Genomic DNA, 23,259 nt, shown 5'->3' with positions numbered 1-23,259 from the left:
GTTTAATCTAAATTTAACAATTTGATAGATATAAAATATTTGGTAAATTTATGTGAGTTTCTATTACATTAGGGAAGCTGTGAAAGAAAGTACTACTATCGAGACTTTAAATTTATTAGGAGATGCATATATGAGAATAATGGAGGTACAGATTTTTTCTGTTTAAAAATTAATGAGGCTAAATTTGATAATGTATATTATATTTAAAAGTCTATAAAATATTTTATTAACATGAGCTTTCATTTTTTTTTAGCCTGAGAAAGCAGTTGAAGCCTATGAACAGGCTTTGAAGCAAAATCCGAAAGATGTTGAATTAGCAAGTAAAATTGGAACAGCTCTTGTTAAAACTCATAACTATGAGAAAGTGAGTAAAGTTTTATTAATTAAATTGCTAGACTATGTTATTTAACTACTTTATCTAATTAAAAAAAAATTAACTTATTTGGTTTAGCAAAGTATGTTTGGGAGATTAGATACCAGAAATAATGTGTTTATTATGTGAATAATTTTAAAAGAAAGTTCATAGAATAAGTAAAACATATTTTGAAAAATGAAGAACAGTAATATAATAATTTGTCACTTTTATATCAGTGCAGTGGACCAACAAAAAACGATACATAAACTTTGTGCATAAGTGATGCATAAATGAGACTCATAAGTGGAAGCTAGAGTAACATTAGGCAAACTTAGTTTGAAGTCCTTAATAAGGCAAGAATAGCAAGAGGGAATGGGACTATTCGCCGTCGGGCCAGTTCGCCATCAAGACATATTTTTCTTTACACGACTGTATTATATCTTGCCGTATTGTAATAAGTTGATTTAAATTAATAACTGTTTAGTTTAAAAACTGAATTGAACTTAATAAACATTTTATATAAAATAATATATAAAATGTTTTTGTGTACAGTTTTATTCAAATACACCATTACACATGATATATTAATTTTAAGAGAGTAAGGTGCTGACAAGCTTCCAAAGTAATTCCATTTTCCATTCAGATTTCATAAAAATGTGAGTTTTCTGCTTGTATGAGTGATTTTTCTGAACTAGACAATTTAAATTTTAAGAAATTTTTACGAATCATGTAAATATTGTATCTGCATAATTTTAAAATTGATAATATAACTTCTGTTATATCAGAAGTTTAATCTCAGTTTTCTTTGACTGACATAACTTTCCAACTAACTATGTGTAATTTCTTTATATCTCATGCTTGTAAATAACTAAATATATTAAAAGTAAACTTTGTTAGGTATACAAAAGGTAAACAGAATTATTAAACTAAATAAATTTAATACGAGTATAATACGGCAAGATAAAATACAATCATGTAAAGATAAATATGTCTTGATGGCGAAACGTCTACAGTGAAATGGCAACGGCAAAAAGTCCTAGACCCTAACACGAAGAGTGAGAAAAATATCAATGATGAAGTTTTACTAAGTGAAATTTAACATGAAAGCTTAAATAACTAAATAATCCAAAATTTTAAATTACATTATACCACTTTTAAATATTATATTTTTTCAAAATAGGGTCAAGTTGAAACCAGTTGCTGTTTTTGCCTGTTTTTGAAAGCAGACTTTTTAATTTTATTGAAATGAGAATATGCATCATCAGATGCATCACTTACAAGGTAGATCTTCAACCTTAAACTTCAAATTGGTTTGAAAAAAAATACAGTTGATTCTTTACATTTTAGAAGAAATATATCAGTTAATATTAAATACTAAATCCTTATGAATAATGCAGAAAAAAGATTAAAATTGAAATATTTTATCATTGAAGTTTTGATAAAATTTTGAAACATAGCAAAACAGCTTTGCATTGCCAAATGTGTAAATATTTTTAACTGTCTATTTTATCGCTTTAGCAGCTAATTTTTAATGTTATCCTGAAAGTACAATATAATTTAAGAATAGTGAATTTATTTCATGAAGTCAAATGCAACCAGCTAAAGATAATGAATTAAATTTCTTAGTAATATGTGTTTCACCAACTTTGTACGGAATCTGATCCAGTTATTGCATCAGACTGAAGTTTGCTTCACTTCATTTTGTCTCTTATGATAATGGAATTCTTTTATTGTTTTACTTACTTCTCAAAATTTTTCATTGGCCAAAACATTTAACTAGGAGAAAATAACTGTCATGAATTCGGTCCCAAATTTTAGAAAAGAGAGTTCCTTCCTTGTATATGTGGGAATTTTGACTTCATTGATTTGTTTCTTACATTATGATACTTAGGGTCTAGCATGAGCTTAGTGTCACCATGTCAGTATATTCACTCTTCTGTGCTGTAGAATATCCAGCAGTTGGGGATCAAGAGTTAAAAACCAGGTAATAACAAGTCTCTTTATGGAAAATATTTTAGATGGACTCCTCCCAAGTAGCAGTCAGAAATGGAGCAGCTTCATCTTTCGTTTAAAATAACATTTAAGTTCTTTTTAGGAAGTATTGTTTTTGATACTTTTGTATGATCACAGGCCATTTCTGGTTTGTAAATTAGGAGTAGTACAAAATGGCTGGTTCTTGGTCAGGATCTTAAACTCACAGGTGCAGTGTGCAGGCATAACTAGCTGATGACAGGGCATTACCAGTGAATTAAGAGAGACAGTTTGGTATCTGGATAGTAAATTTATTTGCCTTTAGTGTGTGTTTCCCTGGTGATTGACACAATGGCTCAAATTTATGCTATTTTTTATTCCCCCCCCCAAACATGGAAAGTTTAATAAAAAAAAAAGTTGTTGACCAGGAGTGAAATATCAAGATATATGATTGTTCTAGTGAAAATGTGGTAGGATGAGAACTTTCGAATGAATGAAGCCAATGAATGAATTATGAATAGAAACCATTGAAGGTAAATAATTATCCAAGATAATTGAAAGAAGTGTTGAAGTATTTTATTGCAGAAAAAAGTATTAATAACATTATCCATGCTTATTTATAGCTTTAGATATTGTTTCACTTGATCTGGGATCCCTCAGTTTTATAGGTTTACAGTAGTGGAGTAGTTTGTGGTGTAATACATTGTCTTGATATAAACCTTATACATTAATCATTTTCTTTTTGATAAAGAACATCTGGATGCTTATGAAAATACTAGAGGTTGTAAATTTTTATTAATGTCATGTATAATTTTTGAAAATATAAAGTCTTTGAGCGGTCTCATTCATGATCCTATACTTTTTCTCCTACTAGGCCGTAACATTTTACAAAGCTGCTATCAAAACTGGTGGACCTGAAGAACTACGGTAACATTTTTTTTCTATATTTAGTGCATGTAATTTCTAAACATTTTCAGCAAAAGTATATTTGAAAGTATAAAATATGTTTGGTTTTAGATATGATTTATGTTCCCTCCTTTGTGTAATTAAACGATATAAAGAAGCTGAAGAAATGATTAGTTCAGCCCTAGAAAATGGTCGTGGGGGTAAGTTCATTATTTAATATAATTCAATTATAAAATTGCTTGATTTAGGTAATACAGTGAAACCTCGAGATATGAACACCTCTATATATGAGAAAAATATGACTGTAAAATTTGTCTCTAAATACGAGCATTGACTCAAGTAACGAGCAACCAGCCAGGCTGTTGACATGCATGGTGCATTTCCTAATGCGGCTTGGCTAGGGGAATCCCTTCAGATACTCAGTGTTCTTTGATCTGTGTGTTTGTGCGTTTGTGATTTTTTTTTTTTTTTTTTTTTTGCATTTGGCATGAAAATAATTATTTCATGATGCCTCATAAGAAGATTGTTACCTCAGATATTGCTGCAAAGAAAAAGAAGGAAGCCATTGCCATTGAAATTAAGAAAGAGATCATAGATAAACATAAGCATGGTGTAAAATTGACAGAATTGGCGAAGACTTACGGCTGTTCGACATCGATGTTCTGCACTATTCTGAAGAAGAAGGAATAAATTAAGAAACTTAATGTGACCTAAGGAGTTACCATTACTTCCAAGCACTGTCTAAAACTTCTTTAAGATCTTGAGAAGCTGTTGTTGGTGTAGATTAAAGAGAAACAGTTAAAAGGCTATTCGGTGTTGGAAGCTATCATTTGCGCTAAGGCTAAGAATCTGTACTTGGACTTTCTCCGAAAAACACCAGGTACGTTGCCTGAAGATGAGATGGCATTTAAGGCAATCCATGAATGGTTTGAAAAATTTAAAAAGGAAGCCAGTGTTCACAGGGTTGTACGACAAGGGGACACTGCGAGCTGCTGATAAAATTTGGCCAGAGTTCCTACAGTTTATTACTAGTGAGGGGTTTCTTCCACTCAGAAAATCCATGAGTATTCAAGAGGGGGAAAGTGCACTAAAACCAGCTAATTGTGATGTGGCGAGCCAACAGCAAAGCTGGGTGACACAGCAATTATTCATCGAGTAGGTCAATGAAGTTTTTGATCCCTCGGTGAAGAAATTCCTTTCCCGAAAATAAGTTGCCACTCAAGTCTTTGATTGTCCTTGATAATGCTCCTTGCACATCCTCCAGGGCATGAAGATGATTTGCTGGAGCAATTTCAATTCATAAATTCGTTTCTTTCTCACAACACCACTCCACTTCTCCAGCCTAAGGACCAGCAAGTTATTTCCAATTTTAGGAAGCTATAGGCCTTGTTTCAAAGGTATTTTGAAAATACAAGACTGAGCCTCAGATAATTTTGGAAGGATCACTCCAACATCTTAAATTGTTTAAATCTCATTGATAAAGGTTTACTGATGCAGAACCTACTTCCAGTGGGGTAAAGTCTCAGTGAGGACCCTGAATTCAGTATGGAAAAAACTATGGCCTCAGAGTATTTCTGACTTAAATTTCAATCTTCAGTCTGTGGACAACACAGTGCAGTTAATCAAAGAAATTGTATCTCTGGGGAAAAGTATGGATCTGGATGTGGGTAGTGCTGATCGAGTTAGTGGAGGAGCATAGTGAAGAACTTACAATGGACGAACTTAAAGAACTTCACAAGGAGCAGCAGCAAGAGGTAGTAGAAGAGCTTTCGTTAGCGGAGGAGGGAACAGGAGCTAAGGCCCTCTGTTACAGTAAGATTAAAGAAGTCTTGGCAAAGTGGAAAGAAGTGAAAACTTTCTTTGAAGAAAAATCACTCTAATAAGTAGTGTGTAAGTGCACCATGAACTTGTGCAATGACAATATAGTGTTGCATTTTAGAGGCATCTTAAAAAGGAGACAGAAGCAAGTGTTACTAGATAAGTTTTTTGTAAAGCAACCTGCAGCCGAAAGTGAGTTAAGTGTTACTGATGCAGAACCTACTTCCAGTGGGGTAAAGTTCTTAAGAATAGAGAGTCTTCCTGAATCAGAGGGGGACTCTCCTTTTCCACAGTAACATGTTTTGTCATCCCCACATCCCTATTGCCAGTCAGGACTCTTCATAAATATAAACTGCTGTTATATTATTTACCGGTGTTATTTGTTAGGAAAATTGATTTTTATGTTACTATTTTTGGGAGTGTGGAACAGATTAATTGGATTTCCGTTATTTTCAATGGGGAAGTTTATTTCTAGATACCAGAAATTTGCTATATGAGCTCATTGCTGGAACAACGTAAACTTGTTTCTCGATTTTCACTGTATTTGTTTAGGAAAATTTAAATAAATGTATTATTTTTAATTGTTGGCAAATGGTGTAATGAAATCCTGGAATTAGAGATAAACAGTTACCACAATTAGTGTCTAACATGAATATTTGAAGTAAACTGCTGGCCATTTAAAATGCAGTCCCGTACAGAACAAGGTCATATTTTCAGGGCAAATAATACAATGTACTAGGGTAAATTTTTTCAAATTATAGCCCCATTCAATTTGTGAAGCTCTAACAAATCAGCAGTTTATATAGATGCCACGCTATTTTAGCACACAGCCAAATTTCATTTGACCTAGCTATTTGTGATATATGCTGAGCCACTCATTTCCATATCTTCAGCTTGATGTGCTTAATGGATGGCATATCAGGAGAACAAGTGTGCCAAGACAGCAGTCAAATCTGATGCACAATGAAGAATTGTTGACCATTAAATGCTATGCGCACTGTACTGCATTGTCCTATTGAAATTTTGCTATGGGCAAGCCTTGTAGGTAAGGGAGAGCAACCTCCAACTCATTAGATATCTCCAAAATTTCAGATTTAGCAGTGGCTGCTGAATGTGTCAACAGTGCATGTTTGGTGGGTGTCAGAGTAAAGTCTGATGACAACCCCAAACAATAACTTCAGTTAACGGATTTGCGTAGTAATGCGTAATGTATCATTATTATGTCTCTCACCACCATTCCACCAGATTCAGATATGACCACCATGTTGTTACAGGCAGATTTGATATTCCTCTGAAGAGACAGAATTGGACCATTCATTTACCCATGTTCAGCTTTTAACTCACCATTTCAACTACATATGACAGGGTTCGTAGCGGTCCTTATAAGTGTTTATAAGTCCTTATATTTCAAAATAAAATATAAAGGCCCTTATAGGTGCTTACTTTTTCTTTAAAGCCCTTATTTTTTTGTTATTAGTACTTATTTTTTGCTTTTAGTGCTTTTATTTAAATGAACGCGCAATTTTCCCCCGTTTCAAAGCCGAAACTAAATAAACAACTTTTCTTCCTAATATGGAATGTCAGATGGTGAATCATACTCCTGGAAATAGCTTTTCCCCCCCTTTCTCTGCATTAACATAACCTTTGGTGTGCGCGGAGAGTATAGACAGGTGCCCGTCGTTCTGTTGGTCAAAGAATTGCGAAAGCAGTAGAAAATTCCGGTACATTAGGCATTCTTTTCCTCCCACCCAAATACTACACACGTTTGAATTTCTATCAATATCTTAATAATTTGCATTCTCGTTCCACTTGGTCAGTTCATATTCGTGTTTATTATGATCGTTATGCTTATATTATGAGCATAGGTATGAATGTTTATAATAACATAGTTGCAGTAACTGCTGAAGTATAGAAAACTTCCAAAAATGGTTGTGTTTTAACACAGATTAGCTTTCTAATTAATAATATTCGGAATGGCTTAAATAAAGGGAAAGTAATCGAATAGTCAAAATAATTTCATTTTTTTGGCCAATACATTATACAGTACGAAGGCTGGGAGGTTCTCCCCTTTTTCCGCAAAATCTGGAATATTGAAACTGTTACAGTTCACTGCAAAACAAGCAATGGCCCCCCCTTTTTTTTTGTTTTTTGACACTTTCAATCTGGATTGAATAGGACTAAAAGTTCTGCGGTCTACCAACCCAAGTGAAGAAGGATTCTATTCCGGAAATTTAACGCAGTCTGGTTAAAATTAGAATGAAAAACACCCCAGATTGGTAAGTCTCTTTCTTTTTCATTTATTTAGTTTTTTATTCTCCCAATACAGCCAGCTGTTGAATCTGATTGCATAATATCATGTAGGGAAGAATTACGGTGCATGTATTGCACAATAACTTTTGTGATATTTTGCAGAGATAATTAATTTTGATGTTCGGTGCGAGATTTGTTTATGAACACTTACAAGAGTTTTACTGTGCTTGCTAAGCAGAATATTTTTCTGTTCCGTTGGTTTGTTTTTATATGATGCACATATCAAAATGTCAAAAGCATTTATTTAGCTGAAAAATCTAAAGAACGGCTACAGTCTATCCCCCCCTTCCGCTGCTCTTTTTCAAGTTACACTCTACTGTCCGAATATTCACCCATTTTCAAGTATGCAGGTAGTTAAGCTTTTACTGTTAAAGGATGACTGCATGAAGCAAATTTCTGTCTTCTGATTTCAGAAATGTTCCTCTTTTTTACTTGAATTACTTTGCTTGCAATATCTCTTAAGGGAAAACTGATGTACGATGAAAATTTAGAAAATGTTCAGAATTTAGATGTAAATGAGTTAATTATCAATATGAGTGGAAAAATAAATTGTATTTATTATTAAGTTCCAAGCGAATAGAATAAATATGCCTTATTATTATATATTTCCTCTATTTTGAACTGAAATTTCATCATTAAATCTTGTAATATAGTTTAGTTCTGCATAGTTTTTTTTTTCTCTCATCGTAAGCTAGTTCTGTAAATTGAACTGTTATTTAAAATTTAAAAAAAAAGTAATTATTTTCCATGGTTGAGGTAATGCTTATTCTCTCTTAATAAATACTGCATTTCTCATATTTTAAATTACGAATCTAATTTTTGAAGTTATGCAGATGTGTATAATGTAATTAGACACGTGCTTATTTTTTTTCTTAAAATATGCTTGAAAAGTGCTTATAGGTGCTTATTCTTTTAACTAAAATGTGGCTATGAACCCTGTATGAATATGACAGAGAACCAATAAGAATTTTAGCACTGGACACCCTGAAAGGTTTCATTCCTCTGTAGGTAATGTCAATGGTATATGCTGATCCTAATTCTTACACTAGTGTTCTACATGTTGCTGTGCAGTCTATCATTGCCATGCATATAGTACAATTTGGCAGCGTTATGAGGTTGGTGCAATCATTCCCATCAGTCTGTTCATCCTTCTTGTATCCACTGCCTCCACATCCACATCCTGTAACTTGCTTATGTCCAACAAGAGCACCAGTTTCTTGTAAAGATAATCCACAATAAGATATCTTGTAAAGATAATCCACAATAAGATATCTTGTAAAGATAATCCACAAGGAACAACGGGAAACTGCATAATTCCAGTGCTTAAAGCAATCTCTTTTTTCCTCTTAGTGCTTCTATGTTGCATTACTAGCATTCATGATTTGCATATGCCTTGCAATCCTAATCATTTGCCTATTTGCATGTCTTATTGAGCTCAAAGTGGGGTTTAGTTTTAGAGCCCATTGGATGCTTCCTTCATGGTGTTGTGTTTTAGATAGCCTGCAGTGTATAATAGTATTTCAGTACTTAGACTCATTAGATATCTATAATTGAAAACCTTTGTTATTTGAAGTGTAGGCTGTTATTAATTAAATTATTTGGAGCGATGTTCAGTAAATTTAATCAGTTTAACTAGGGAAGGAACTTGGGCAAAGCATGTGTGAAAAATTGTTTACTCTAGAAATTCTCAGAAATTAGTAAATTGTTAAAAAGCATGCATGATTCTTATCTCCAAGTTCTTTTTAAAGAATTTCTATAAATGTAAGTTTTTTTTTTAATTGTCATCCTGGGCATGTATACTATTTTTATAGCTTTGATGACAGTATAATAATAATGTTTTTAGTTAGCAAATTTCGACTAGTCTGCTATCTGTGCTTATTGAGAACTGTCATTGGCTAGACAGAATGAAGCCTTATGGCATACCATATTCAATTCCTGATCAAATAAACTATTTATATTGGGTCACTTAAAGTTGTAAATAATTATGCAAGTTCCATAAATAAATATGTTTATTCCCCCACCATTCTTATTTCTTCCACTCGTGTATTTCCATTTAGCTTTTTCAACATAAGATAAAAAACTTCCGAATGTATGATAACTTGTGAAGTAGGGATGGATAGCAAAGTGTAATATGCAAGTGAAGATACTGTTAAAATTTTATATATATATAAATAGTTTTAGTCAAATGATGTGTGAAATTTTATTATCTTTTGTATAATGTAACAAGAAATGCTTAAAAAATTGAAGCTCTGCCAGAAAACAAAGTTAGAGGGGCAAGTCTATTTAACATTGAGATAAATGGCTATCCTGCTAAATTGATGAGCTAGTTATGGTTTGGGCGACTAAATTTGGCAAGAAATCGCCAAAAGTCTCCAAACATGGCAACATTTGGGTGCGATCCCTGTTATCACTATAACTGGTACTGGAATTGATCTCTTTACTTAATTGTAACCGTATCCAACCTTATATGTAACTTTAACCGTATATGCCTAAATAAAGTTTTAGTAATAAAAAAAACGCATTCTGCCTCAGAGGGCATAATTCTTGAATTAAAGTTGAAGGACTTAAATCTATCCTCCATATCATAGCTCAAGATGATATCGCAGTACCAGCAAGAATAGAATTTTTATTTCTTGGATCCATAGCTGAAAATAGAAGTTTTTGGCATAACAGAATATCCTAAGATTTGTAACAGCCTGAAAGGAGTACTAATAACCTGGGCACTCTTCGACCTATTCAAGATCGTCATCCTGATCAGAGTTGCTAATGGATATAATAAGGCAAAAGTCATTAAGAAGGACGAAGTGGTCACAGCATGTACTTTAATAACTTTCATTAAATGAACCAGTAGCCTACAGTGCCTGTCATCAAAGAGCCTAATTTATCGCAGAATGCACATCTAAGCGATGAAGAGAGGAGTGCTGCTGAATGCGTCGCACAAGTATTTGAAGATGTTTTCTCCCACACATCTTCTGAAGTAAGTTGAACTAGTTTGGCTCAGCATACAATTGATACAGAAGACTGTCCACCGATCAAGCAATATCATAAGTGTTTACCGATTGCTAAACTAAAAGAGGTAGGAAAATTTGTAAAGGACATGCAAGAAAGCAACATTTTTGAGCCGCTCACATCCTCGTCAGAAAGAAAGATGGTTAAACTAGATTTTCATTGACTATCTCTGGTTAAACGACATCGCAAAGAAAGATAGCTTCACTCTTCTTAGAACTGGCATCATCCTGGACATTCCATGCAATCTTATTTTTTAAAAAATAAAGTCTAGTTGCTACACAAATTTGATGCCTTTTCCATTAATTTAACAGTCTCTGCAATTATCCGGTCCCAACATGCATCAGTATGCCGTATCTCCTACTTGTAAAACTCTCTCAAAGCTATCAGGACAAGATGACACTATTACGAGCACTGCTGAGCTAAAGCAGCATACCCACTACTAAGTAAATCCTTGTGAGGGTGATGTTTAGATGTACTACCAAGATCTGCCCAAGCCACCTGTATTAGGAAGAACCCACAGCTTGATGGCGGGTCCGTTTGCCACGCCTTATCTGAGAAATGTTGCCCGTCCACCACACTGAGGGGCCATTAACGCATTTAAATTGATCTTTGTGATCAATTACAAGAGCCTGAGTCTTTTCTGAGGAGATTACAAGGTTTTTGAAGAGTATCCAGTCTACGAATTTGTGCAGATTGCTAACCTCTGATACCCTGCAGAAAATCAGTGTAAGTTATGAGTCAAGTGTGGTCACTATCATAATAGAAAGATACTGCTGTATTAGCAACTTATATTCCACAGCATTGGCAAAAGGCATGACACTTGGGGAATGTGCTTTCGTTATCTTATATCTCATCATGAGTTATTTGAAGTCACCTGGGTACTTCTTGTTTGAGATAGTTTTTCTGTAAAGCACTTACTGTCCCTGGGCTCACAGCCAGATTTACGTGTAAGCTACACAAGCTATAGTTGAGGATCTTTCAAAATTTAAAATATAGTATAAATAGTATTAAAATATAACAGACTTATAAAGGGCCCCATATCCCAAATAGCTTAGGGCCTTATCAAGTCTAAATCTGGCTCTGGCTTAGCTACTGGTTATTACTAGACTACTAATTATACCTGACCATCACAGTGAATTGAATATACCCTGAAATTCTGCCTACCAACTATAATACTGAGTAAACATGTTGTATAAGAATTCTTTGAAAATTGTGATGAGATTCTTAGGTGAGTGTCAAGCTGTCGCTGCTTAGTCTGGCTACCATCATTGAATCAGCACTAAATTTTATTTAAAGTGCTGTTATTATTAATAACTGTTACAGACAAATATTAGTCATCTTATTATATGTTTGCAAATAAATTTACCCCATTCTTAGCTTTTGTTCATATTTTCTACCACTTGAAATAAAAATTACTCAAATGTTAGAATTTTTGTATCAAAAAGCTGAAGTTTTCTATAAAAGTCAGCACTAAAAAAAAAAAAAAAAAAAAAAAAAAAAAAAATAATAATAATAATAATAATAATAATAATTACAAATGCCTTAGTGAGACTTTTTTTTTTTTAAGTTATACGGGCACAACAATACTTTGAGCTTACTTTTCAGTTAATTTATATAATTGCCACTATAAAGTGACATGATATGACATAAAACTTTTGTGCACATACAAATATTCTGAAAACTGTTTAATTTAGTTTTATATTTCATTGCTTTTCTTTTATATATACTTTAAAATTTATTCTACTAGAACATGTAAAATTGTCTATTCTTTACTCATTAAGTTACAAGAATCTCATTTAATGTAATGTTATTTGAATTATATTAATTATATTAATGTAATTTAAATAAATATTTGATGAAGTTTTTTTTTTTTTTTTTTTTTTTTTTGTTTGTTTGTTTGTTACAACAAATTTTCATACGCCTGTTGAAATTTTCAGCTGATGATCTGAATTGGTTGACCATGGAATCAAAATATCTGTGCCTTTTATCTGAAGTTTATTCCAAAATTGAAATGGAAGATCAAGCAACGAGTGCTCTCCAAAAGGCATGGAGTGTTCAAACTCGGTACAAATTCAATTAAATAATTTTTGTAATGAATAATTTTATGTGAACATAATATCCTGATCTGATAATGCAGTGGTGTCATACCTTTTAGCTATCCTTAGCCACATTGAGTGAAAATAGATTGTCTTGAGCCTGCACATAAAATGTATAATATATTTACGGCACATAAGTAAAGAAAATTTATTTTTTAATTAAAGAATCTTTTTATTTTTTATGTATGTTTTCATTAAATTAAAGGAAAAGTGGCAATATAAAATAGTGAGTATTTGTTTTTGTTTTTCAAAACTAAGTCCTCAGTGTCTGATTTGATTGAGGTAATTGCAATCCTAAGCAAATTCTCAAAGTTCTTGTCAGAAATTTTGGTCTATTACTTGAATGATGATATGAATAAGGTACGACTGTATAATGAGGAATATTTTATTCTGCACTGTTAAGTCTTCTAAAAAACTAGTTAAAGGCCATTATGAAATTTTTCTTTCACTTGAGCATTTGATTTTCATTGCATACACTCCATTTGAATGTTTGTTAACAATTTGTGCTGATCAAAAATAAAACTGCTAATTCTAAAATTTGATTGTTTTACTGGAAATTCTGAAAACTTATTCTCAGATTTCTGTATCAAAACAGAAATGAATTTTCCTTTTTCATGAGAATGTGTTTAACTGGGTTAAAAATGATTGATACCAAGGTGCAGAAATTTGTTTAAAGTTATGAATCAAAAGTGTTTGATTTATCCTTTTAATAGGTAGAATGGATAGCTGTGATGAATAAACAAGTTTATCAGCACCTTTACCTGGTGTAAACGGGACTGCAATCACCTCAAATAATAAAAAACTGAGTAAAAACACATCAGATTTTAGATCATGCCACTGTTTCTATTGATAGCTTTTCCTGAAAATATTTATTTGAAATTCTAGAAATAAGGGAACAAGTATTACAATCAGCAGTTTAAGTCTCAATCAGCAGTCTTTTATTAGTAAATAAAATTTATTTCCCATCATTAAACAATAATCCATCATTGTCGTAGCTAGGATTTTCAGCACTGTATCTGGGCTGTCTTATTCCCAGGCATAACTGAAGATTTTTGCACACTTAATAGTTCCACTGCACTTGAAGGTATGCATTAAAAATTTTAGAATTAGGCAAATATGATAATGATTTAAATAATACATTTTGAATGATAGAATATATAATCTCTGAGCACTTCAATGTAAACTGTACTTCTGTGAGTGTTATTTGCACCCGTTATTTTGTTTCATTTTTAAGAAGAAGTAATATCAGAGTCTTTTTTCCCAATGGAAAAGGCAAGACTAGGTAACGGACTGAGTTATGTAAGTGGGGAAGTAAATAAGGTTATTCAAGGAGGACAGTTGGCTTCAGCAATGATTCATATAGGCTTAATTTCAATTTTGCAACTGCTTGATGTCTCTATTAATAAACCTGTCAAAGACAGAATTCATAGGTCTTGCACCAAATGAATGGCTGGTAGGTCTTGATGCACAGGATTGAAATATAAAGGCCAAGTTTTAAAAACTAAAAGGATAAATAAATGGATCGTACAGACATGAAAACGACTTTTGTTGATAATGGTTGATTAATGTCTTAACCAGTATTTGCAGTGTCACGGATGGTTCTGATTATGAATTAATGAGAAAAGATGCTACAAAAGTAATGAGTGTCTACAGCAATAATGTTATATCTTTCACAACGTCTAATGAGTAATCACCAGGAGGGGGATGCATCAATCTGTGAAAATTAGAAATTCATTAACAATTTGAGATAATTTAAGAACAACCAGTTGATTCTCCAGTACAAGGTTTTCTGATTGATTTTTACAGGTGGTATTAATAGTAAATCATAATTTTTGCATAAAAAATTTTGATTCATTTAATTTGTAATAAACACAATGAAGAATAAATTAATAGCATGATTTTATTGATGGAATGATTAATAGATTAATTGATAGATAATAGCTGAATTGAATTGATTAATAGCTGAGAAAATTTCAAATAGCTTCGAATATATATACTAAATTTTAAAATATTAATTTTGACTTGTAAAAACAGGACATTGTCTCCTAATCAAGTTATCTGGAAACTAAACCCCGTGCAGTCCTATATCGAAAAATTTGCAATGAGTTATACACAAGCTGCCTGAGGGGAAGGATGCATTTGCGGAGAACTTTTTAAGAGAAACTGACTTTTACACACGTCACACTTGGGGAAAACCACAAAAACACTGATAAAGCCAACCTGTTCTCAGGATTCGAACCTCGGACCGAACTACCAGTGTTCAGTGACTTGAACTGCTCGGCCCCTGGTGAGCTAGATTACTTAAGTCATTTAAGCTATTTTATGAAGGATATCATGAATCTCTCAGTTATCTGTGCACGCAAAAATGAACAAACAAAAGTTTTAAAAAATTGGGTAAAGTCTGCATCCTTTTAAACTGCCGAAGCTTTAAAAGTGCCCCTAAAAATGACTAGTTCAGTCCCAAGACTCTGTTAAAAGTGAAAAGTGTCATGGTATAGGTTTGCTATATCTTATGCTTAATAGTTGACATTAGAAAGCCCTTCTTTAAAAATGAATAAATAGTTGAGTTTATTTTCAAACATATAAAACATCTTGAGCAGTGTGTTGACTATGTAGTGCAGTATAGTAACAGTGTGAAACCTACGCATGAAGCAGTATAGTAACAGTTTGAAACCTACGCATGGAAAATTCTTGTGTGCAGGTCTCCCATGACATAGGTTTATGAACATTTCATTCCCCATATGCTCAACACTTTGTGCCTTTGGGAAAGTGATATATATGTGTACTAGCTGGTATCAGTATCAGAGTTGGTTTCAACTTTTTAGAAAATTAAAAGTTTTTTCCCCCCCCCTTCACATACATTTTCAGAAGTTTTTTTCCCCTTGTTTTCTCTCACTTTGTCTGTGTCTTGACGGAAAATTTTTGTGGTGCCCACTTTCCTTGATTATCTAACTGTGCCCTTATTTTGCTTAATAGTTAATCCAGCTATGTGTGTCTTGCTGGTTGCTCAGCGAAATTCTATCCACACAATCAGACTTTTTAATGATTTTGTAATTCAATTTTGACGCAACAAAAGTGCTGGAGTTTATCTCTGTTAGAATTCTTGTAGAATTTACTATTTCTATCAAATTGGAAAAGTATATAATTTGGGTTAACTCAGGCTGAATTTGAAGTCAGTATTATAATCTACATCATCACTGAGAGCATCAGTGTCATTGCTATCATATGAAATGTATGCAAACTCTGAGTTTTGTTTTTATATGCCTTAATTTAAAATACAAGACCAGATGCTGAATGTGCATTAAAATTATAATTTTGCTTCACTTCAGTGTTTGTTAATTTTTGGATTTAAATTTATGCACTAATAACGTATAAGCCTGGCCTTTTTTTTTTTTTTTTTCCATTTCTTAAAGCTTTTTTATTCACTAAATATGAGGGCAATATCAAAAATGCTGTACTAGTAAATTAAAAAAAAGTGTATGCATTTATGTATGATTGCAGAATTAGTCTGTGTATATTTTCTGTAATGATATAATTTTCTAATATGCTTGCCTTATTTATTTTTCAGAATACTAAGAAAAGTACATATGGAGCAGTCTAATGGTGAGGTACACCGCAAGAAAGCAAAAGAGTTCGTATTTTTAACATGTTGCTAATTTGATATGGTAAATGATGTGCTATTTTAAGTGTTGAACTTATTTGCAGTTTTTCATCTTTACATACAGGATATGCTGTCAATTAGCTATACATGCATCCAGGAAAAAAGATTATGGAAGTGCTGTTCAGTTCTATAGAGAAGCTCTTACCTTTGATGAAAGTGATACTGAAGTAAATTATGTTTTATTTGTTTTTCTTCTTATTCTTTTTTTCTAAACCTCAAAGGTAACAAATTTGAAAGTGTTTGTGATAATTTTTTTTAAAGTTGTTACTGCATTGGTAGTCTTTCTTTTTGTCTACAATAGGATGGCCGATCTACTTGGGTGTTAGCATATCGGCTAAAAAGCACCACTGTTGTGAACATTGTTCTGAAACAATACCCAGGATGTGTATGCTTAGAACAGTATCTTTAATGAATACAACTGTTAAAGGTAGAGAAGGTGACTGAGTAAGATTGTAATAAATTTCTAACAATTAATGATCAAAAAGAGCCAATAAATAAACTCAAAAGAAATAAATAAAAATAAAATAATAAATAAATAAAATAATAAATAAACAATGCAGAAAATGAACCGATGCAAAATGCCAAAATGAAATAATAGTCCTTCTGGGCAAATTTCTGCTTTGGATAATAAATATAAATAAAATAATAAATAAATGAAGCAGTACATAAAATAAATTAGTTTGTTCATACAGCAATACGGCCACATAAATACACACTGGTGAGGTTGTGACATATTCCTAGCAATGAAGCAAACTGAAATAAAGCAGAAGGTCTCTGTGAATAAAGCTAGTGCAATGATCACATTATAAGCCTGGGCAAGAGATAAATTCTCACTGAAGACACTATATTTTTGCCAAGACACAAACATATGAATTAAATGTGGACCTTAATGTATAAATGAAGAAAGAGTAAATTTAGGCATGCTGTGTATATATTACTGGCAAATTATGAAACACCAGTATTCTATAGAATACCTAGGCATTTTATAGAATGCCTGCTGTTTTTAGGAAAAGTATGAAATATGAGAATTATTATATACTTTACCTAGGCATTCTAGAGAATGACAAGTGCTCGTGCTCTTGGGCAAAGTCTGAAAAAAAAAAGGGTGATGATAAGGCCTGTTATTTAAAAAGTGTTCATTCCTCAAAAATGAAATATTCTTTTGAAAAAATAATGAAAGGCTGCCATTAAAAACTGTTATTCAAAACATGTAAAAAAATTAAAGTTGAAATAATTTTATTTTGAATTTCACTTAATTATATTTTTTTATAAAAAGTAAAACATTAAGAAGGAATATACAAGGTGGTTACAATTAAAGTTCCACTTTGAAATGGTCACGAAAGGAAAAATTACTGGATCAAATATTATCAAACTTGGTAATCGTATAAAGAAGGTCATGGGAAATTATTTTCTACGAAAAATTTTTTTAAAAAACTCACCGCCAGGTGGGAAATGGTGCTGTATGCAATAGTATTGAACAAAATAAGGGTTGCAATAGTGTTGAACAAAAGGTTAAGGTTACAGGTTTTAACATGTTGTGTACCCTTAAGAAACATTGACCTAAACAAAATTACCATTTAAAGGCATTAAATGTGATAAAAGTTGAGTGTGCCATCCGTGTAAATGAAAAATCTGTCATAAAACCACAATTTAACGATTAGAAAATGTCAAGTTGCTCGCAGAAGTGTGCACATTTTTGTAATTGTTATCTCACAGATCACTAATTTGTGATTTTTGAAGCCTGAATTCAACCCTAAACCATGAAGATAACAGTTTCCATTCATTTCTACAACGAAACTGTTTGTGGCGTTATGCAAAAGACTCAAAAGCATTCTTTATGATGATAATTTAAAAAATGTGGTGGTATTGAAAGATATGATACGCCAACATGTCCGTGATATTCCTCCTGATATGCTAAGAGGTACTGTTGAGAATACAATTTAACTTGCTTTCGGAAAATGATGGATGCCACATTGAACATGCTTTGTAACATGTTTAGAAGTGATTAAACAAATTTTAAACCAATTTCTTCATGTCTTATTTCGTTTAACAATATTGCATACATTGCCATTTCCCACCTGGTATTTGAAAATTTTTTTGCAGAAAATAAATTCCATGACCTCCTTTAAACAATTACCAAGTTTGGTAACATTTGGTCCAGTAGTTTTCCTTTTAAGACCATTTCAAAGTGGAACTTTAATTATAACCACCCTGTATATAATATGTCAGTTTTTCATAAAAAAAAATTAAAAATTAAACTTCATTTACTTGTTACAACAGGGTAGGCTTGAATGACATTTTGAATTACACTTTATCACTTTTTTCATGCAAATATGTTTCATATTTTGGCACTTTGTTTTACACATATACTTCATTAATCTTTGGCCGCTTCTATTAGACTGAGAATTAACTGACCAGAGAGGAATTTCATGGTCAGGAATATTTTCAGTTCTGAGCAAGTTCTTAAAGTATAAAATGAATTGTGATCTCGCATATAGTTCTTTTAAAATTCCATCTGAAATTCCAAGTTGGTAGAAACTGTCCTCTGTCACACTCATTACCTCATTACAACTGACAAAATGTTACACGAATCACCTCGGCCCTGTTTGATGTCAGGAATAGGAATTCGCCCAGTAGTTGCCAAAGAAGCAGTGGAATCGTTCTTCTCCAAATTCATTTTATTTTTTTGGCTTCCATTTTCAGACTGATTTTTGAATTTTGCCTTCGGTATCATTTTCAGTTTTGAAACAAAGAGTGCACAAAATATCCAATTTATCATCTTTACTAGCATGTCCACAGAAATTATGAATTTTTTATGACACTTTGTGCCTGTGTGTGCATTATTAGTTACCTTGAAGCACACACAACAGCAGGCATGGAAATATTTTCAGTAAGTATGTCATCATCATGTTGGTTTAATCTATCATCAACTATAATCTCATCCATGTTTTTGAAATAGGCTCTTTTTCTTACATAAGCTAATTTGTTTCATTTTTTTTTGCATCATTTGGACACTTTCTATTATTTCCCCCTAGCTGCTTATTGTATTTATATCCTTTAAAGCATCTTAGAAATTGGGAGAGCTACTTTAGGTTTGCAGCCAAAAAGGAGAATCCAGAATGGTAAGCTCTATTTTTCATAAATTGTTCTTCACTGCTCAGATTTGTTGTCCTGCATCCATGTGTTGAGCATATTTTCAGTGTCTTGATTAGCTCTTTCGACACTACCCTGGCTTTGGTCAAAACTTCAGACTGGTCACCACATTATTGGCAAATTCTCTACCATTGTCAGACTGTAATTTAGATGGCACCCCAAACAATGAGAATATGTCCATTAGTTTGTAGGCTACATCTACTGCTGTTTTTGACATCAGAGCCTTCAGAATCACAAATTTTGTAAGATGATCTTGGTCTGACTGCATAAATTCTAATTTAAAAAATGAAGCAGCATTCACCAGAGCCAGGACTTGGGAGGGTGGCCTCCCACTCGATCTGTGCCTTAGGACTTGCTACTAATTTCTCCAGATTATAATGCTTTCCTGAGACTTGTACATAAGTAAATGGTCATTATCTAATCAAGAACTTTATGTTTTATTATTTTGCATTTTATCTTATATCCTCTCTTTTATTTTGTATTGTATCGTATTTACAAGATAATGAACTGCACCATTCAGATGTCATCTCATGTTCACGTGACGTTGGTCACACCCCCTTCTACACTTTAACTATCCTGCACCGCCCAGCTCACGCATTTCTTTACTTTCAGTGCTCCTTGTAGCAACTACATTATGACTTCCGGAACACAGCACGTAATTCTACATGCTAATTGCAGCATAAAGTGGAACATGGAGCAAGCAACCGTCAAACGAGAGCTGAATAATTTCAGCGATCGGTGCTGGCACCATCTGTCAGATATACGGACACCCTACTGATATTATCCAGAGCATGTGCAAGTTTTAGCGTGTGTAAAGTGTCATACTGTAATTCGGAACGTAGATCGTTATGTTATTTCTTTTTTGTTTGTTGTTGTAAGTTTTTCAGTATGGATATCTTAAATCCGCATCATGAGCGCAAAGGAGCGAGAATCTAAAAAAAGCAATTAAACATTGCAGAAAATAAAAAAGTATCAATGAATTGTATAAAAGCTGCTGAAAAGAAATTGAGACTATCTCAAAAACGGAAATTAGAAAAGTTGGCTGCAAAAGTAGCAAAAAAGAAAAAGCTTTTTCCCTAAAAATTTTTAATCGGGATCGAGTGAGACTGAGACAAAATAGTTATTTTTTATATTCCTCCTTTAACTATATGTTTTTTTTGTAACTATATTATCTCACATGACTACTTTTCTGGTGTTATATAAAGTACTGTTTATTGAACTAAAAGTGAAAATAATTAAAAGCTATAGTAACAGTTATATATATACATATATATATATAAATTATCTCTAAAACTTGTCATTGCCTGAAAATGGGCAGTAATATATAACATAAATATGTATATTAGTGTGTTGTAATATTGTGTACAGTATTTATGTATCAACTGTTAAATTAAGTTACATAAAGAGCATCTTAAAGAAGATTAATTCATTACAATTTCTTGATGATTTACCAATTTTTTTTTTTTACAAGTGAAGATAAAATTAATAGCCAAATAGTAAGTACAAGTATTATTTTAGCTTAATTATATGTATATGTTTAATGCTTTTTATATTAAAAGGTTTATAGTTTATTAAAATGTGTTTTTTTTTAGGTCACGTGTGCGCATTTAGTTTTTTCTGTAATTTTGTGTCTGCGCGTTGTTCAGCTTTTTTTTGCCAACTTGCACTTTCATGCCTGAATCAATGAGGCTCCTGGTGTGTTTGAACATGTCCGGCAATAAATGATCCGGTCGGTGTTAGGCATGCTTGATGTCTGATGGTGCAAACTTCGAGCATCTGTTGTAACATTCAAGCTGTCATACACCATTTGTATTTATGTCCAATAAATGTTTAAAATTAATCACTCTTGTTTCTTTTCCCATCTTCTACCTTTGCTACCACTTATCCCTGGCATTTTTGGGCATGGGTTCCTGTGCAATTCTTAATCCTTATGATGTGCCCTACCTCCCCTAAAAGTTTGCCACAACATTTACAGTAATCCCTGTATATATATATATATAAAGAAATCTAGAACTAATATTCCACAAAGACCAGAAATTTAAATTCATAATTAATAAATTTCAAATAAACATATAAATGCAACAATGAATTTAAAAATGTTAAAACCAAAACATTTCAAACAAGACAAACCCTTCTTCAAAAATCATGAAATTTAAAGAAAAATGAACAAAAACAGAAGAGGAATTCAATCAATCTCAATGTCACTTCATCAGGGGGGGGAGGAACTTTAAAACTAATTGAAATCTCTCTTCCACAAAAATCCTTGCTTTTCTGTATCCAGAATCAGCCGATGAACCATTTCAGTGTATTTCAATTATAATAGTTCACCCGAAAATTCTGGCCCTTCCGCAAAGCAAGGAGAAAAGTATGTTGTTGTTTATTCTATTTGAAAAAGCATTTTAAAAACATCCTACTAATTTAACCCCTAGACAAACAAACAAAAAGCTGAGATGGCAGCACATGATTACAGAGTACAAATTTCTCTTCTAAGATTCTCATAAAGCAAGGGCAGTCAGTTGTCGAATGATCAGGGATACGCACGTGTGTAGCTTGGAAGTGCAGATGAAATAAATGTTGTTAAGTTTGAAATTTTGCATCTGATTTCATCTTCATAATTAATTATTGTCGATTATTAAAAATGATGACCCGGCCTTGCAGCAACCAAGCATTATTGTTTTAAACTAGTATTCGCACGAAAAAACATTTTTTAGCCACGTGACTGAAAATGTTTGAAGGAACATCAGTAATTGGTGCAGTAAAGGTACCTGTTTACAACTTTGCTGATCCTGCACTATGGTTTACCATGTGCGAATCAACATTTGAACTGGGAACACCAAAACTGATATCAGAGTCTCGCACGAAGTATAATTGTATTGTTTTGCACCTGCCCGCCGAAGTCGTATCAATTGTGAGAGATGTGATCAAGGCCGCCAACTCCACGCATACTTACAATCACATTAAAACTGAGCTAATCAAGCAAAGTGGAGAATCAAAACATCAAAAAACTCCTTGGCGGCGAACAGTTGGGAGATTGCCGACCAAGTGAACTCCTCCGTATAATGCAACGATGCGCTGAGTCATACAGCATTTCCGATGAACTAATGCTCGAACTGTTTTTACAGCGTTTTCCGAGTTCCATATAGTCGATATCGCGGCGATCACACCTTTAACCTTGTATAAAGCCGCGGAAGTTGCAGATCATGTCATCGATGTATCACCGTCTCCTGTAGCGGGAAGTGCCACAAATATTTGTTCTGCTAATACCGCAGACTCCATTGAAGAACGTTTACTTGCAGAAATAAAAAAAATGCATGTACGAATTGATAATATCTTGTGTAATTGTAGCTGCATTCGTAGTCAGAATAAATATCACGGCCAAAGAGAATGAAGCCCATATCAAAATAAAAAAAATGTTTGATACCTGCTGGTACCACTTTAAATTTGGCGAAAGAGCTCAAAAGTGCGCCCCACTGTGTAAATTTTCAAAAAATGGCCCAGGCGAGACATAGCGATTACAGCCTTGCCCTCCAATTCTCGTTGCCTTTTTGTTAGAGATGCATGCACAAATGACAACTTTCTCATAGACATGGGTTCTGATGTATCTATAATTCCAGCAACAGCATTGCAGAGGCAGAAACGCATCCAAATGACCCTTTCAGCAGCAAACACTACACCAATTTCAGTCTACACTAGCCAAAATCTCTCTTTAGACTTAGGTTTAAGACACATCTTCAAATGGACCTTTCTTGTCGGTAGTGTTTCAACCCCTATTATTGGTGCAGATTTTTTTATAATTTCAACTTAATGCCTAACCTTCACACAAAATGATTAATCAATGCTAACACTAATCTTGGCTCTAAATGCAGTTTACGAGTAAGTGCAATACATTCAATAAAGACAGTATCTGGTGACAGTATGTACCAAAAATTCTTACTAGAATTTCCAGAAATCACAAAACCACCCCATGCTGACCAAGAAAT

General features: G+C 33.0%; 1 protein-coding gene across 4 annotated transcripts in view; it reads left to right on the top strand.

Annotated features, from left to right (window-relative positions):
- The window catches only part of LOC118181851 (tetratricopeptide repeat protein 21B-like), a 226,943-nt gene that overhangs the window by 143,923 nt on the left and 59,761 nt on the right, over window positions 1–23,259 (top strand). For all 4 annotated transcript variants that reach the window (XR_015039192.1, XM_085809770.1, XM_085809769.1 and 1 more), the window contains exons 19-25: window positions 73–145; window positions 254–364; window positions 3,201–3,253; window positions 3,344–3,432; window positions 12,307–12,433; window positions 16,034–16,096; window positions 16,191–16,293. Coding sequence is in view for 3 of the 4 variants with exons in the window: in XM_085809770.1 (XP_085665896.1) it covers window positions 73–145; window positions 254–364; window positions 3,201–3,253; window positions 3,344–3,432; window positions 12,307–12,433; window positions 16,034–16,096; window positions 16,191–16,293 (619 nt within the window). In the remaining variant the exon portion in view is untranslated. The remainder of the gene's footprint in view (window positions 1–72; window positions 146–253; window positions 365–3,200; window positions 3,254–3,343; window positions 3,433–12,306; window positions 12,434–16,033; window positions 16,097–16,190; window positions 16,294–23,259) is intronic.

The sequence above is a fragment of the Stegodyphus dumicola genome, chromosome X2 (genome assembly GCF_044657685.1).
Source record: "Stegodyphus dumicola isolate Sdum_Otavi_A_Nest chromosome X2, ASM4465768v1".
NCBI classification, from domain to species: domain Eukaryota; kingdom Metazoa; phylum Arthropoda; class Arachnida; order Araneae; family Eresidae; genus Stegodyphus; species Stegodyphus dumicola.
This window is presented reverse-complemented; position numbering and strand designations above follow the sequence as displayed.